Source organism: Aulonocara sp. 'chitande type north' Nkhata Bay, linkage group LG22 (genome assembly GCF_057382095.1).
Source record: "Aulonocara sp. 'chitande type north' Nkhata Bay isolate Kocher_YH1m ecotype deep benthic linkage group LG22, A_spYH_male_GT1.1, whole genome shotgun sequence".
NCBI classification, from domain to species: domain Eukaryota; kingdom Metazoa; phylum Chordata; class Actinopteri; order Cichliformes; family Cichlidae; genus Aulonocara; species Aulonocara sp. 'chitande type north' Nkhata Bay.
Window position 1 is genome coordinate 26,042,061 of NC_141364.1, and position 15,884 is coordinate 26,057,944.

The 15,884-nt window shown below is 42.2% G+C and overlaps 1 protein-coding gene across 1 annotated transcript in view; it reads left to right on the forward strand.

Annotated features, from left to right (window-relative positions):
• dlgap3 (discs, large (Drosophila) homolog-associated protein 3) overlaps nt 1-15,884 on the forward strand; it is a 147,155-nt gene that overhangs the window by 119,539 nt on the left and 11,732 nt on the right. The window contains exons 3-4 of the mRNA XM_086280445.1: nt 5,273-6,429; nt 14,290-14,504. Coding sequence (XP_086136571.1) covers nt 5,347-6,429; nt 14,290-14,504 — 1,298 coding nt within the window. The 5' untranslated portion in view covers nt 5,273-5,346. The remainder of the gene's footprint in view (nt 1-5,272; nt 6,430-14,289; nt 14,505-15,884) is intronic.

Consider the following 15,884-nt stretch of genomic DNA (forward strand, 5'->3'; position numbering starts at 1 on the left):
ATTCCAGCCACGCTGTAGATGCTGATGACTGATTAGAAGTGGGCATATATCATGCAGCTATATTTTTTCCTGCCTACAACTGGTTTGCCATCTCAGTCTAAGGAAAGTCTTTTCTTTGAAACAAAATCTGTCTCCCCACTAATCTTGATGAAAATCTCTTATGATGTTTTTGAGCTACCTTGCCTTCAGACAAGCAATAAAAAATCATAGTTAAAAGAAAAAAAACATTTATCAATTAGACTTTTCCAGGTGTTAAATTTTACATTTCACTGATTTGAAACACCCTTTGACCTACTAGCTACGGACACAGTGGAGAGCGGGCAGACTCAGCTGTTAGCAAAGTGGGTCAGAGCAGCTGGCATGAGCGCATGAATATTTAAAATGAAACAGCTCCAGACTAAAGCCTCTGTAACAATCACTTCGATGCCAAGCAGTGTTAAACAATAGCAGCGTGTTGTACGGCTCCAACTGAGCAGTTACTGAATATTTCTGCCTACGCTGAAAGGAGGGGGAAGGTTACCAAACAGTAATAGAATTACTGAAGGAAAACACAAACTAGAAACCATCGCACCAGCTGCCCTGCCATCCGGTTCTACGATCCAATCCATCAGAGACTTAAAAAAAAGAAAAGAAAACAGCTATAGGTCAAATTTAAAGTTACAAGTGTGAGACAAAAAGTTGGGAAAGGGTGCAATGGTCCCAGTGCCTGTCCCTATTTTCAAGTTCAACCTTTGTTTTCATCTGAAGTAGTCCCCTAAAAAGTTTTGGCGATCCTGCCCCAGTGACAAAAACAGTCCACAAACAGACAGAACAGCCGTCAAAAAAACCTTTATTTGCAGCCCTGGGTTGAGTCACTACCGTATTGACTTTGTTATTGTTTGCATTTCTGTGGTGTTGCTTTCAGTCCATCAGGAGTGAACCTGAGCTGATCATGTTCACTTTTACTTTTACTCAAAGACAGAAGATTTCATGTCAGACTGGAAACTATTCACTTGCTGTCAGGGATATAAAAACAAGAAACGTGGCAACTCTGACAGAATAGTAGCTATGGCATTGGCATTGTGGGCAATGTAGATGCAATTAGAGCCTTTTACAGTTTGTTTCAGCTAGGCGTTTTCCCTCTGCTAATCAATATACTGTGTTTACAAGGCATGCTTCTGTGAAGCAGATCAATCACAGCTGTTTAGCTCTGCGTGCTCGCAACATGTAGTTACATTTCAGGTAAAGTACACTCCAGGCTACACTGTAAGTTACAGCTATACTGTGGCTTAAACGTTGTGTCATCAAAACATACACGCATGCAAAAAAAGAAAATAAAAGCTATCATGATGTCTCAGCTGGTAAAGACAAACGGGGGGAAAAGGGGAAAGTGCATAGAATCACTTTAAATAGTGTTGAAAACACTTTGTAGAAATAATGGAGAACAAGGCTGCGATAGAACTAAAGAAGCACCTTGAAACTCTTTTGTATTTGTTGTGTAACATTTGTGTAAATAATGCTATAATACCTCAGTTATCTCAGAAGACATCCACAGAAGAGAACACTGATGGATGGCAGAGGCCATGAGATGAAGAATGGAAACAAACTTTGTAATTAACTCAACACATAGTGCTGGCATGCAGAGGGCCAGACATACTGACAAGTTTAAAAAATGAAGAAGAAAAAACAAGGAGCTGGGGAGGAGGAGACATGACTGGAGGATGGATGGAAGTAGGTCAGAAAGAGAGACTGAGAAGAGAGAGAGAAGAAGTGAAAGGGAAATGAAGAGAAAGTGACAGCCAAAGTTCAGATGTGTCTTTCATACCTTAGTATCTTAGCGGTCTGTGTGTGCATATGTTTCCTTTTGGTGTGTGTGTGTGTGTGTGCACAGCCACATGTTCAGTGTGTGTGTGTGTGTCATTGTGATTGACAGCTCCCAGCCAGCAGCTTGCTCCAAAGCCAAAGACTTCATAATAAACAGAACAGGGTTTAATTTACTCCTTCAGGCAGAGTGGTGGTGCTCACTTTGCAGTCTGCTAGTACAACACACTGCATAAAATATCTTTCTCAATAAGTTATTTGATATTGAATTCAGATTCAACGTTGAATCGCTGTTAAAACATGAAATATCAACATTCATTTTTATATGTAAAACAGAATACACAAGAGATCCTTGATGTTATCTGACCTGTATACTTATGACAGAAGAAATTGATGTTTGTGTTCAAGCTCCAACAGCACTACCAATGCGTTTGCGTCTAAATGCTATGTTAGCCTCCATTTTATCACAGAGTGATGACATAGTAGATAATGATGGTGCTACCGTCATTCTCAAGGTTTTCACGATGGGATCGTTGATTGGTCTTTAGGCCTGTGTGACAGCTTAGCAATCGATTTCACAGCAGCTCTCAGCAATCACTCACAGTCGGTTAGGGAGACCAATGGTTGCTAACGAGTCTCCAAGCCTGTTTTACTGGGGCCTTACTAATACCCAATGCTAGCTGCTATATTATCCGAACATTGCTTCAATTGTTAATGTTCATTTAAACTTTTTGGTTTTCGGACCAGACCAAGAAGCTTAAGGTTAGTCTGCTTTCTGCATTTCAAACAAAAGGAGTATTGGCCAGTAGAGGCACCCAATTGTGTCCAGGTTTCAATCATCTAGCTGTTGACTTGAGGTGAGGTTGAAGAATTTGAAGAAGGAAGTCCTCTTTCTTCATTGTTCTTTCGTGCAATGTACAGGTACCACTGGCAGCTAAACAGCCCCAGCCCATGATCCTACTGCCGCCATGCTTGACTGTTGGTACAGTGTTCTTAGGTCTGAAAGCCTCCAAACATGCAAACAATCAGGGTAAACAGCTCCTGGGTTGTTCTTGAACATCCTAACCAATTTCCTCTCATTTGAGGGTGACAGTTTAGGTCTTCTTCCAGTCCTTGGCAGACTGGAGATATATCTGAATAACTTGTACCTACATAGAATTGCTTGTAATGATAATCCTGGAATCTGCAGTTGTTTTGAAATCACTCCAAGAGATCTTACAAGCTTATGTGAGTCTATCATTCTCCTTCTTAAATGTTCACTGAGATCCTTAGACCGTCCCATTGTTCAACCAAGATAGATACTATCTTGACTGTATAGTCGTATTAGTAGTTCTCCTTCTCGATTAATCTTTTTAACTGTGGTTATATAATGTTGAATAATCCAAACTATATCGGTTTGGACTGAAATGTTTGTGTTAATAATGGGATCCAAAACACCACTTTTTTTTATTACTAGTTTAGCTGAAAGACTAGAAATTAACATAACCAGAGTGCATTTTGTCAGCTCCATTACCTTGAGGTTAAATCTTGTGCTTCAGCATTACTACTGTGTTGTTATAGGGCAGTCCCATCTTCTAATTCATGTTTATGGAGACACAAGATCTACCCACTATCAAAATTTTCAAGTATTTTTAAGGGGTCACCATTTGCCACCTGATTTTTAAAAACCATCAAAACACTCCTGCTGAAAGCAACACAAACACACAACCATGGAATGAGGGATAGAACGACAAAAGGAAGATGATAATAATTCATAATGTCACAGCTACTGACTTTACTGTCATTATTAGCTTCTGGGCTTTTGTTGTTTTCACTGCAACATGCAGAGTATTGCACAGTAATGGCAGCATTGTTACATTTCCCCGTAGGAATTGTGCACTGCTTATACCTTGTCAAAAAGGAAAATGCTTACAGGTTTTATTTTTTGGCAGTGAAATGATCATAAAGCCACAGAGTTAATGAGAGGTGGCTCGGTCCGCCCAGGTGGCACAACTGTCTAAAATCTGTCCATGGTTGGACGCTGACTTGGAGAGGCCCGTCGTCACGGCCACACCAATGACACGGCTAGATGTGGGTGAGCTTTCTGGGTGGCAGCTCTCATTCAGCCAATCAAGGCAAACAGGCCACGCTCTATTTAATGATTATCCCAGCATCTGTCCCCTATCTCTCATCTCAGCGTGAAAGCCAGCAAACACAAGTGCAAATACACTCGCAGGAGCTCAGTGAATCCCATCCAGCCGAGCAGCCCGATATTGGCTCGCATCGAGTAATTCAATCTCAACTTAATCAAATTTAGAAATGATGGCAAATGCTCGTGTGCATTATGAACAGGCTGTGTGCCCGTGATTCATTATATAGTTAGTGGAGAAGTGGTTAATAGAGGATGTGATTACACCAGCAGCAATTAATGCCAGTCCAATGAAATACATGATTACCACATTTGGAATGTAATCTCAGTTGTTATCCATGTCATGAGGAGAAAGGAAACCCAGAGATAGCCCTCATCCTGTTTACATTCTGTTTACTTTTACTTAGGTTTTACTGCTGCTTGACAAGGTACACTCGTTTCAGGTCCTGCATTAGCTTTGTGGAGAGGATCCCATCATCCACTACACTTTCATCCTCTCGAGGCAACAGTAGGGTTGGTTTTCACCTAGTCCCATTGATATCACGTTGCTGTTCATTTGGTAATCATCTGCCGAAATCCCTCTGCAGTATGCTTGGATGCTTGCAGCCACTCTCTAGCTCCTTTGCATTCGGATGCAGGTGATCAATATACAACCTGCTTTCCTCGGCTTTAAATCACAGGAATGCTCAAAGACTCCCTGCAGGCCTGGATGGAGAAAACGACAGATAACACGGAGCGCTGGGCAGATGAATAAAACGATAAATGTCAAAGAGGAGCAAAAGCTGTTAGATAGAGGGAGAAGAACAACTGAAGATACACACTGAGAGAGAAAGAAAGGCTAATATTCTTGATTTATCAGCCCTGCAGTCTTAGAGATGAATAAAAAGAGGAAAGCTGTCTCCGGCCGCTTATTGCAGCCGCGGGATGAATGTTCGCGTTTGCTCTGTTTTGTCTTTGGTTAGGTAAAAAATGAAGTGTAACATCAATAAAAATGTTAATCAGAAAAAAAACAATGCATTGTTTTCACTTTCAATTCACGCATTAAAAAGAAGAAAAGAAGAAAGAAAATAATCCTGACATCAATCATCAAAATCTACTTCCTACCACAAATGTCCCATCGCTGCACCTCCCATATGTGAGCCTCTAATCTTACCTTATACCTGTACTCAAAGTTTTATAAAAAAAACACCCCTTTGAGGTCTTAGTCCTTTCTGACAGGTATGAGAGGCCTAATTAGACAAAAAAAAATGACTCTCATCCAAACAGTCTACAACATTGCAATTGTTGTTCCTTTGCTACACTTAAATAAAATGTCTTCACATTATTTCTTGTTTTTCTCACCAGGTGAGTGAGGTGCAGCCCTGTCACGCCCACAGCGCCCCCTTTCGGCCCGGACGGCACACCATGCCCCGGCGCCTATGAAAGGGTACCATGTCAGCCGGAGCATGTCTCAGCATTCCTCGGGTGGTGGTGGAGGAGGTCCCTGCCACTGCACGCCTGATGACTGTGACGGTCCAGGCAGAGACTACTACCACGGTCACAGCGATGGCCACTTTTACCCTGGGGGAGGTCCCGTTGAGGCCCTGGCGCTGGAGAGGCACCACTCCCGCTCACACTCCCATAGTCACTCTGGAGGAGGCACCTTTCCCCGCTCCCACCCCAACCAGCACCCACCTCTCCAGTCATTTGACTCTTGTGAAGAGTGCCTATCCTCAGGCCACGGGGGGAAGATGCACCGCATGCCCTCAAACATGATGGACCAGTTTGAGAAGCAGGTGCCCTTCCATCATGATGGCTTCCACACACTGCAATACCAGCGCACTGCCAGTGGGGGTGCTGAGCAACGCAGTGAGAGCCCTTCGCGCATACGCCACTTGGTCAATTCGGTGCAGCGCCTCTTTGCCAAGTCCCATTCCCTGGAGGCGCCATCCAAACGGGAGTACAACGGTACGAGGGGAGGAGGGGACTACAGGAGCGAGAGAGGTGGGGGCCACAGGAGTGGAGGGGAGGAGGGCCACTACTCAGGCCACCAGTCTCGCTCCACCAGGAGGAACAAGTCTCGAGAACGTAGCAAGAGTGGAGACTCGCGGCATGAGTCAGGCAGACGCCACCGCAGCCGGACAGCGGGCTGGTGGAGCTCCGATGACAACCTCGACAGTGACAGCAGCTACTTGGTAGGTGGGGGTAGACCGGGGTATCCCAGAGGACATGAGAGCCTGGATGCTGCCATTCAGGAGCTCACCATGAAGAAGCCCAAGGAACGAGGCGGCGGACCGGGGTCTGGGGAGTGCATGGCCTGCACAACAATGGCTCTGGTGGGGAGTGAGGGAGGAGGAGGACAGCACGGGCATCACGGTCACTCCCTGAAGAGGAGCACCTGGTCAGCCATGACAGTGAGTCAGGCTAGAGAGGTGTATCCTTCTACCAGAGGAGGAGCCTATGACAAAGCCCTGGTGCCCATTGAGAGCAAGCTCAAGGAGAGGACCTTCCACTATCTCCAGGTGTGTCTGTCCCTACATATCAGCAAATGTGTAATCAAATATATATGTGGTTTGGTGTTAAGCAAAAAAAAACAAACTTATTTTTAAGGAATGAAAAGATTGTCTTGAACTTTTGTTTTTCTGTTTCCACTGTCTCAGACCCTTGAAGATTAGGCTAATTAGTCCGCTGCCATAACGACAACTATCATTGTGTACGGGACTTTATAAAAACGTGTCGACCATCTCACATCTTCTGCCTCTGCTCTCAGTCTGTGTTGCATCTCCATGTGTATATTTGACAGCCAGTACAGACACACAGACGCAGGGCATCTAGACAAGATGAAGCCTGCTCTTCAGTTATAACACAAAATCTGTCAATGCAGTGCCTTCTCACAGGCTTGTGGGGAAGTATGGGCTTGTATAGCTGTGCTTTAGAACATAAGTGCTGTGAAACAATCAGAAAACAACACATGTAGCACACACACATGTCAGTACTGGAAACACTTTGATTTAAGTGAGGGTGTTGCTTACCCACTTACTCGCTGTGAATTCATCAAAACTGCATAAACTACCTCCAGCTTTTCGTGTAAATTGTCTCAATTGGACTTCATACAGACTTTGTATTTGGAAGCTGGCAGGTTAAAGATGATTAGTGATCTGACAGCCTTGGACATTTACATTCTCCATGGATGGATTATCACGTCCACGAGATCAAGGCAACAATTTGCCACAGGCAAAGAATATACAGTACAAGTATACCCTGTATTCCTTTTGTTTTGTTTTTTTAATTGCTGCTTTATGCTTTATGCTTTATGCGTTATGTTCTAGACACCCCAATAGATATGATTTAAGGTATGAAACACATGCTTTAATATAAATAAATGGAAAACATGCTGCCATGATTGGCATCTCCCCATGGCATTCTTTGGAGTATTTGATGTCTTTAAAGTTAAAACTCAGTCTGCCAGAAGGTTCCAAGGTTCAGTGGTGATAAGTGACAAACGATTTCGTTTTCTCTGCATTTCTCTGGCGAACATCAAATAGCCTTAACTATAGGAAATTGGTAAATATAATACACACGTTTCTTCCACAAACAATGTCAGAGAGTGAAGCCAACTTCCAGATTTCCCAGGTCTAATAGTGTTAGCACTGCTACACCACAACCAAGATCTTCCCCAGGAGGCAGGACTGTAGGCTCTGTCAGATGCTGACAGTTTACACTTGCCGACATGCTAAGTTGACATTTCTCCTATAGGCTGCCTGTCTTCTGTCTTTCTCCTTATTGACCACCAGACTGAAATTTGACCTATAGGCTATCCAGTTATAGCTTATGCTTTAATGTACTAATTGGCTAAACGTTTAAAAAAAATAGGAAAAAGTGCAGACACTACCTCACCACCATGTGAGGAAGGTGCAGAGCTGAAAAAATATAACATAGAAATCTAGTAGTGAGTGCACAGTGTATGTGTGAAAGTAGTAACCAGCAATCTCTCTGGTACTCCTTAAAGTAAGATGTCTTTGTCATCTTTGTCTTTGTCAAAGACGACAAAGACAGACTGCTTTGTAGAGCTTTTCTGATTGCTCAAGTGGCCAATCAGAAAAGTTTAGGTCTACAAGCCCGTCCTTAAGTTTCTAAAGTTTTACCCACTGAGTGATGACTGCTGGGGAGGTAAAATACCCATTGATTTTAATTTAGGCTTTGTCCCTCCAAAGGTTAATTGTTTCAAGGAAAGAAAAGCAACCATTGTCCCTACAATTTTGGTTTAGACCCTGGTTTTTCCAGTTGAATACACAAGTAAAGGTATTCAGTTACTCAAAATGCCATCTTCCTGCTATAGAAACAAACCTTTAATAGCAACACAGCCAATTTTTGTTTCAAAAGCTCAAGAAAGCAAATTAGAAGAAGAAAATACAATCAAAGATGGGTAAGATCCTTGTGGTAAAGCCTTTGGATTAATGGGGAAATTAACAAGAATTTTTCAAAAGCATAAAAAACCCTTTTTCTTAAATAAAGGTTTCAAAAAAATCAAGTGAAAAGTATTTTTTCTTGGTTAAATGTCTGCCTAAGAGGCCAGATGGACTCTCCTGGCATTTTGCTGTGAGTCAGAAAACAATAATCATCTTCACCCACCGTGTTATTTACCTGTCCCTTACAACAGTCGCTTACCTGCCTCCTGTCAACACGCTGTAGCTTGAATCTGCCGCATGCAATTTTCAGAGAACCCGTTCACTCATTTTATCTCCTAAAATGGCAGAAAAGGTTAATTAAAGACTGTTATTGGCTGTTACAGTGGCATCTCAGAGAGCACACGCACGCACACAAACACACACACACAAGCACGAGCTCAGAAACCTCCAGCTGTGTTGAGGTAGAGCTGCCATGCAGGCTGTGTTTCTACGGAAACAGGTAGCCACAGGAGTCCCTGGTGTTTTTCCAACTCTCATCCTTTAGACACAGCTGAGGTCTGCTGATAGAGAAGACAGCGAGAGCAGGGTCGTCTGTGTGTTCGTGCTTTTCTGAGGACAAACCCCACACAGTTTACCCTGTGCTTTAGGCTACCATCACATTCTCACCTTAGGACACGAAATGAACTTCCCCTGCTGCAGCTTTTCTCGTATCTCCAGGTGTCACCGGTGGTTTGGGGAGGCGCGGAGAGACAGTATGTTGAGTGAATTGTGCCCAGCTTAGATGTGCCAGGGCAGGCCAGATTGATCCACGGCTTCAGAGCAGACAGCTCACTGGAGCTGCAGATATAAAGCTGTTCAGGTCTGTTTCACCAGGATGAAATGTCAGGACTAACAGCAGCACAGGTGCAACAACTCCAAATTGAAACTGCCTGAGAAAGCAAGAGCAGATATCATACACCCAACAGCTGCCTTTAAACTCTATTACTTGTGTATTAAAGGTGGCACTTGTAATAAGAGACTGGCAAATAATTTATATTGTAAGGTAAAGACTCTGCAATATTAGTAAGAGAATAACAACCATCAGATGATCCCCTGTGAATGAGCACTTAGCCATGAAGAGAAGGAAGAACTGCTTTTTAACAGGAAGAGACCACCCACAGCTAAGGGAGGGCCAGCCATCTGCGTCCCCTCCCTGTGGGAGTGAGGGGGAAGAAGAGAGTAGATACAAAGTTATTGAAAATTCAGATGCAGGTGTTTCAGGATCAACCAATATAGTACCTTAAGTTTATCAAAATCAGAGAGTTTCAGGCCTAATCTTAAAAGTACCCAAAGTGGAAGCTGAATCAACAACAGAGGGGTCTGAGTCACCATATGCACAGAAGTGCTCTACTGAAGGAAGACATGCAGAGTGTTGGCATGAAGAAAGAGAGTGCAAGGGACAGGCCGAGATGGTGGGAGATGATCTGCTGTGGCGACATAAAAGAGAAGCCGAAAGAAGAAATCCCATTTCCACAGGTCTGGAAAACCAAGCACCCTGCCTTTACAAACATTTGTGAAAGAATCATTCATTCTAAAGTGCTAATTGAATTTGATTGTGGTGCTTCAACAGGATGCCAGCACTGTAATAAACCACTTTGTGAAATATCTTCCCTCCTAGGTATTCCACAATCAACTGTAATTAGTATATTTGTAGGTGAAAACATTTAGGAACCGCAGCAATTCAACCAAGTGAGTCAGACCAGAGCGCGGTCGACACAAAGTTTGCCAACGTTCTCCTGACTCACTAACTGCAGAGCTCCAGACTTCCTCTTACATGGACATCAGCACAAAAACAGTGTGTCGGGTGTTTCACAGCATGGGTTTCCATGGCTGAGCAGCTCTTATGGTGTGATATTTAGGTGGCACTGTACTTCTATCCATATAGTGTAGCTGATAGCTCAGCTGCACATTTCTACCCCTAAGCTTTAAAAGGCTGATGGGCTATTGTCGTCACCCTGCCGTGCAGGCAAGTGGCGTGGACACCCAATGTTGTGAATGCGATAACTCAAGAATGAGCTTTCGTAGGATTATGAAATTCGTACTATAGGTGCAACTACTAAAAATCTCTGACAAGTTCGATTCTCAATGACCTGATTTCTGAAAATCCCCCAGGAGGCTGAGGAGTAGTACTATTTCATATTTTGGAAACTCTAGGAACCACAAGTAAGCCTGAACTGTGACAGCAAAGTCCTCTATTGGGGTAATATTGTAATATGAGGTGTTTAAGATACGATGGGTGCTGATCTTTCAGAACTTTGGATGTGAAGAGAAGGATTTTAAATTCAGTTCTGCATTTAATTGCATTGAAATTGAGCAGCCGCAATGTGAAAAATATGATCTTTCTTTCTAGTCCAACTTGTTATTCTTTTGGTCACTACCTGTAGCTGTAGGTGAGGGTCAGGACCTAGGTCAGTCAATAAATCGACAGCCTCACTTTCATCCTCCTCTCTCCTCCACACAAGATTAAACTTTGAATTTCTCCATGTTACGACTGAGTATAAATTGGCTCTACATCTGCTGGATTTATGCAAACAGTCAAAAGTGAAGAGCTAAATGTAGGTTGGTTCACATTAAGAAAAACGCTCTACAAAGCGTTGACTAAGTAGTTTTTGTAGCACCTGGAAACATTTGATTTGATTTGATTTGATTTGATTGATTAGCATTCAAATATCTCAGTGAAGACAGAACAAAGATCTACCACAAAGCAAGAAAGCATGAGACAAGGCTAATCAAAAGGTATTAGCTGAAGCATTTGCTTATTACGCCAACCCTTTTAACAAAAGATCTTTTTGCATGCAGCTCCTGTACACAGGGCTCGAAGCAAATAATAAAACAAAGCAAAAACAAAACAAACAAACAAACAAACAAGAAAAAAAAACTTTCCACATGGTCAGTTTTAAAACATAAAACACATGGTCAGTTTTAAATCAGTTCAAGTATGCTACAGCAGTCCCTCTCTCGTTGCAGGGTCAGTCTACCTGCTGTATGTTATTTCCATGTGTAAAAAAAGGAAACATGTACATACAAGCTAATACTTACACAGGTTTCCTGCAAAGAGTCAGGACCGAGCAATAAATGCAAGTGAATCTTCGCAAGTCTACGGTCAGAGGCAAAGGGACATGTGCAAACTTTCCCCCATGGCGTCAATGCCAATCACAATGTGTGGCATCAGAACCTGATGCTCTCCGTTCCCTGAGCCTCTCACCTTCCCCTCAGCCTGTGTGTGATAGATATGAAATGATTAAAAAAGAAAAGAGGGCCGAGGGGGAAAAAAAGCTGAATATGGAGTAAAAGGAATGAAAAGAAGAGCAAAGCGGTGAGGTACAAAGAGTGTTAGAAAAGATGAATGCAGAGGGACAGTAAAGCAAGCTCAGGGATAGAAAAGAGATAAAAGAGGTGATGGTAGCCAAGGGGCAAAGCAAGAAGAGGAGAGAAAGGGGCGTTTGAGGAAATGAGAGAGATAGTGGACGGCCACGGGGATCACGAGATTAGGCTGAATCATCTTTTAAGTGATGACCTTAAAAACACACACTCAGCTGGATGCCAAACCCCGGGGCCTTGGCTATGTGTGTGTGTGGGTGCAGGTGTTGGTCACATGCTCGTATATGAAGCTGCACCTGACAGCATTTACAAAAAAATGAAAACCAAAATGAAAGGCTGAGAGGTCCTTCGGCCAAAACAGCTGCTGTTAGTGTACGAGTGAACACACACATATATAAACACACATATCCAAGTGAGTGGTCCTCCACAATAGTAGCATGTTACATGCGAGGTTAATAGCTATACTCACGAGCTATGATGCTAATTAAAGCTGCGCTTGTCAACATAAGGGGTCACTCGTGGCGAGAAATACCCCTGTGACCTCATCACCTAATTCTGCATTTCTCATCAGCTCTACTGAGATTTTTCAGATCAGTTCTGGGTTTTGACTGTTACCGAACGCTGGTCCTACGCTGTCTACAGCACTGCGATCAGGAGTCCTGTAATTATATTTTTTATGTGTAAGGCAACATCAAGTTAGTCTTTAGACTTTCCTAACAAAGTAAATACATAATAGTCTATACATATAACGAGTTATTCATTAATTAGTATATTGAAGTATAATACTTGGACCATAAATATAAACTTTACTACATTGTGCTGTCTTTTATGGTCATGAAAATTTCTCCGAAGTGTTGAGCCGTTGTTGTTAGTTTCCTCCATCAACCTGTGCACAGCTCCTGACGGGCGCTAAAGGCTAAACAAAGATCAGCCCATTGTCACCAAAACTCTCTCTGTACTAGATATTTGGATATCCAAATGTCTGATTATCTGGTTATTTATTCACTTTATTTATATAGTGCCAAATCAAAACAGCAGTTGCCTCAAGAGGCTTTATATTGTAAGGTAAAGACGCTACAGTAATACGGAGAAAACAATCAGATGACTCACTGTGATCAAGAAAAAACTTGCTTGCAGAACCAGGCTTAGGCAGAAGCAGCCATTAGTGGCATTAGTGGGAGAGAGGAGGGAGATGGGACAAGAGAGGTACTGTGGAATAATGAATAATTTAATGTAGAGTGGTGTCTAAGCATATAGTGCCATTATTAGCCTCCTGTAGTTCTTTGTTTTAGGTTGTTGATCCAAAGACTGGCCAAATGCTACTTTAGCATTTAGCATTTGCCTCATTTCAGCACAACACACATTTAGAAATTAGCTGAGAAAATACCAGTCAAGACATCTTTCATGCTTTGTGTAATTTGAGACCAATAAAGCAGCTCCAGACTGAATCTCAATGCTAATCAGTTAGCTGAGGTTGTTTGATTAGAATTTTTTTAATGTGTTGTTTTATGTTGTCTTATTTCTTCAAAGTAAACAAAAGGTCATTTTCAAAGCGTTAAAGTAAAAAAAAAACTCATGTGTTTCATGCTTGACTTCGCTTCCCAACTTTGGAGTAGTTCCACATGATACCCACTCACTGAAGGGTTGCCTGTAATTGCTGAATTTGCAAAACTTCACTGACACTGTGATCTCTTCCTGGGTGCGCTAACGCCTTCGTGTATTTTACATTAGGGCCACTGTGAGAACATGTCAGCGTAATTCTTGGGGTTAATTTCATTGATTCTCTATATTTCTCTTCGTGTTGTCTTTAGTTTCTTGTCTTGACTGCACTGCTGTGTTTGTTGTTTTCCCATCAGAATCATTTGCTCGTCTGTTAAATTGCGTCTTCTGTTTCGTGTTTTTGCCACCACCTTCATGTCTTTCTCCCACTCCGTGTCGCCACTCCTGTCTGCTGCCCTCTCTCTCTTGTCTACCTGTTTTTCTCTGTTTTTATTTATTTGCTCTCCGTCTGTCGGCTTTTGAGCTTACGTTGTTTTTCCTTCTCTGCGTCAGTGTTTTTCCAGCTGTCAGACTTTCTCTCTCTCTGTAAGTCCCTTCATCCTATTCTCTCTTTCTCTTGCATCATTACTCGTGTATGCATACATGTGCATGTGAGCGTGTGTGCACGAGTGCAGTTGACTTTTCGGTTGTGTCTGCCCTCCAACCCAACGCTGTGTGCACGTGGGCCAGAACTGTGCTGCTAAATAAACCTTTTACCATTCGAGGTGTGAAATATTTTTCGATTAATTAAGAAATATATTTCTGTTTTGAGAAGCCTTTGGATCTTGACATCAGATATTGAGAAGAAACTGCAAACAGTGCGGTGAAAAACATCTTCAATATCTCGGTGTTGATTAATTCACATCATGACTAATTCCTTTTCCCTTAACAGTGGGTGTAGAAGAGGAATGCATACTTACTTTTAACGCATTTAACTGTTTGACCTACTAAAACCATGTTGGTCCCACATGGTTGTTACATTTTTACTCACTACCTGTTGCAATTTCAGATCAGTACAAGTTGGTCAGTTATGGTGACCGTGTGCATGTTTGGGTGGATGTGGATGTGCCTCAGGTCCCTTCAGAAGACTGGGGAGGTGGTTATGGTGGTGGCGGAGCAGCTGACAGCGGAGGGGAGATCCCTTGCCGTCGCATGCGGAGTGGCAGCTACATCAAAGCCATGGGCGATGATGACAGCGCCGACTCGGACACGAGTCCCAAAGCCTCGCCCAAGTCCACGCTGATTGCCCAGAGGGAAGCCTTCAGACGATCTATCAGCATGGATCAAAGGTCAGATGGCACAAATTCAGCTTTTATATTCATGCTGAAATACTTGTATTTACCCTCGACTCAACTCTCTGCTTTCAAAAACCGTAAAAAACACGTTTATTTGGTTTAGTTTGGTTGTCTTTTTTTTAAGCAGTGCAAAAGCAGCACAGGATATCAAATAGGAATTGCACAGATGTGACAGAAGTAAACAATAAAATACAGAAACAGACAGCAGTGGGATGACAAAGGGGAAAAAAACAACAACGTGGAACAAAATGCAGAAAAACAAAATAGCAAGTTAGTCCTAGTATGGACGGTTGCTGTTTATGCGAACATTTCCCCACAGGAGGATTTCTGCATTATGTTACTTTACAGCTTTTTTTGGTTTGCATTTAGAATTCATTCCTTTTCCATAACTTTATAAGAGGCTGCAGCTTAAATACACAACACTGTTTGATTGTGCCTTTAAGGCTCACTCTTTAAATGTGGACAACATTATTTTCCACAGTGTGGGTGAAAATACAAAACCATTGGATAATTTCTTCTCATAGCTTCATAATATCTTTTAGACAGTCTAAGTCTCCCTCCTTAGAAAAACCCTGCTCTCCAAAATCTTTATTTTCAGTTTGTAACATGATAAAAATCTGATGTTTACAAACACATTTTGGGATAACTATTAATTTCAGACTTTAAAAAGATCCTTTCAGACTCAGAAAATTCATGTCTGTTTAGTTAAAGTAAATAAAGGAGGTTTGATCCCTGTTCAATTTGTAAGTTTGTTCACGTACAAATAAACCAACAGTCTTTAATTTTATGGTGGTTTCATTTTAATGGAGAGAGACAGAATATCAGCCAAAAATCCAGAAAAAAACACATTACATAAACTTTATGAACTGAAATGCATGTTATTGAGTCAAATAAATATTTGAAGTCTGTGTGTATGCTTGTGTCGAATAGATTACGATTAATCAATCATTACCGATATGCCTGTTCTCAGCTTGTTATATGTCTAAAACAAACCTCTCCGTAGAATCAATTTCTTAAATTCCAACTTCCCCACCACCATGGGGAAGACCAAGGAGCTGTCAAAGCACATCAGAGACAAGATTTTAGACCTGCTACGGGACCATCCACAATAAGCATGTCAGGATGGTGACAACTGCTGGTGCCATTATTTGGAAATGGAAGAAATATAAAATGACCATCAATCAGATTCTGTCTGAAGCTCCATGTAAGAGCTTGCCTCATGGGGTGAGGATGATCATGAGAAAGGCTGTGGATCAGAACAAAACCACACAGGAGGAGCATGTTAATGGCGTGAAGGCAGCTGAGACCACAGTCACAAGGTGCCCCTGCTCGAGAAGGCAAAGGAACAGGCCCGTCTTAAATTTGCAAGTGAAC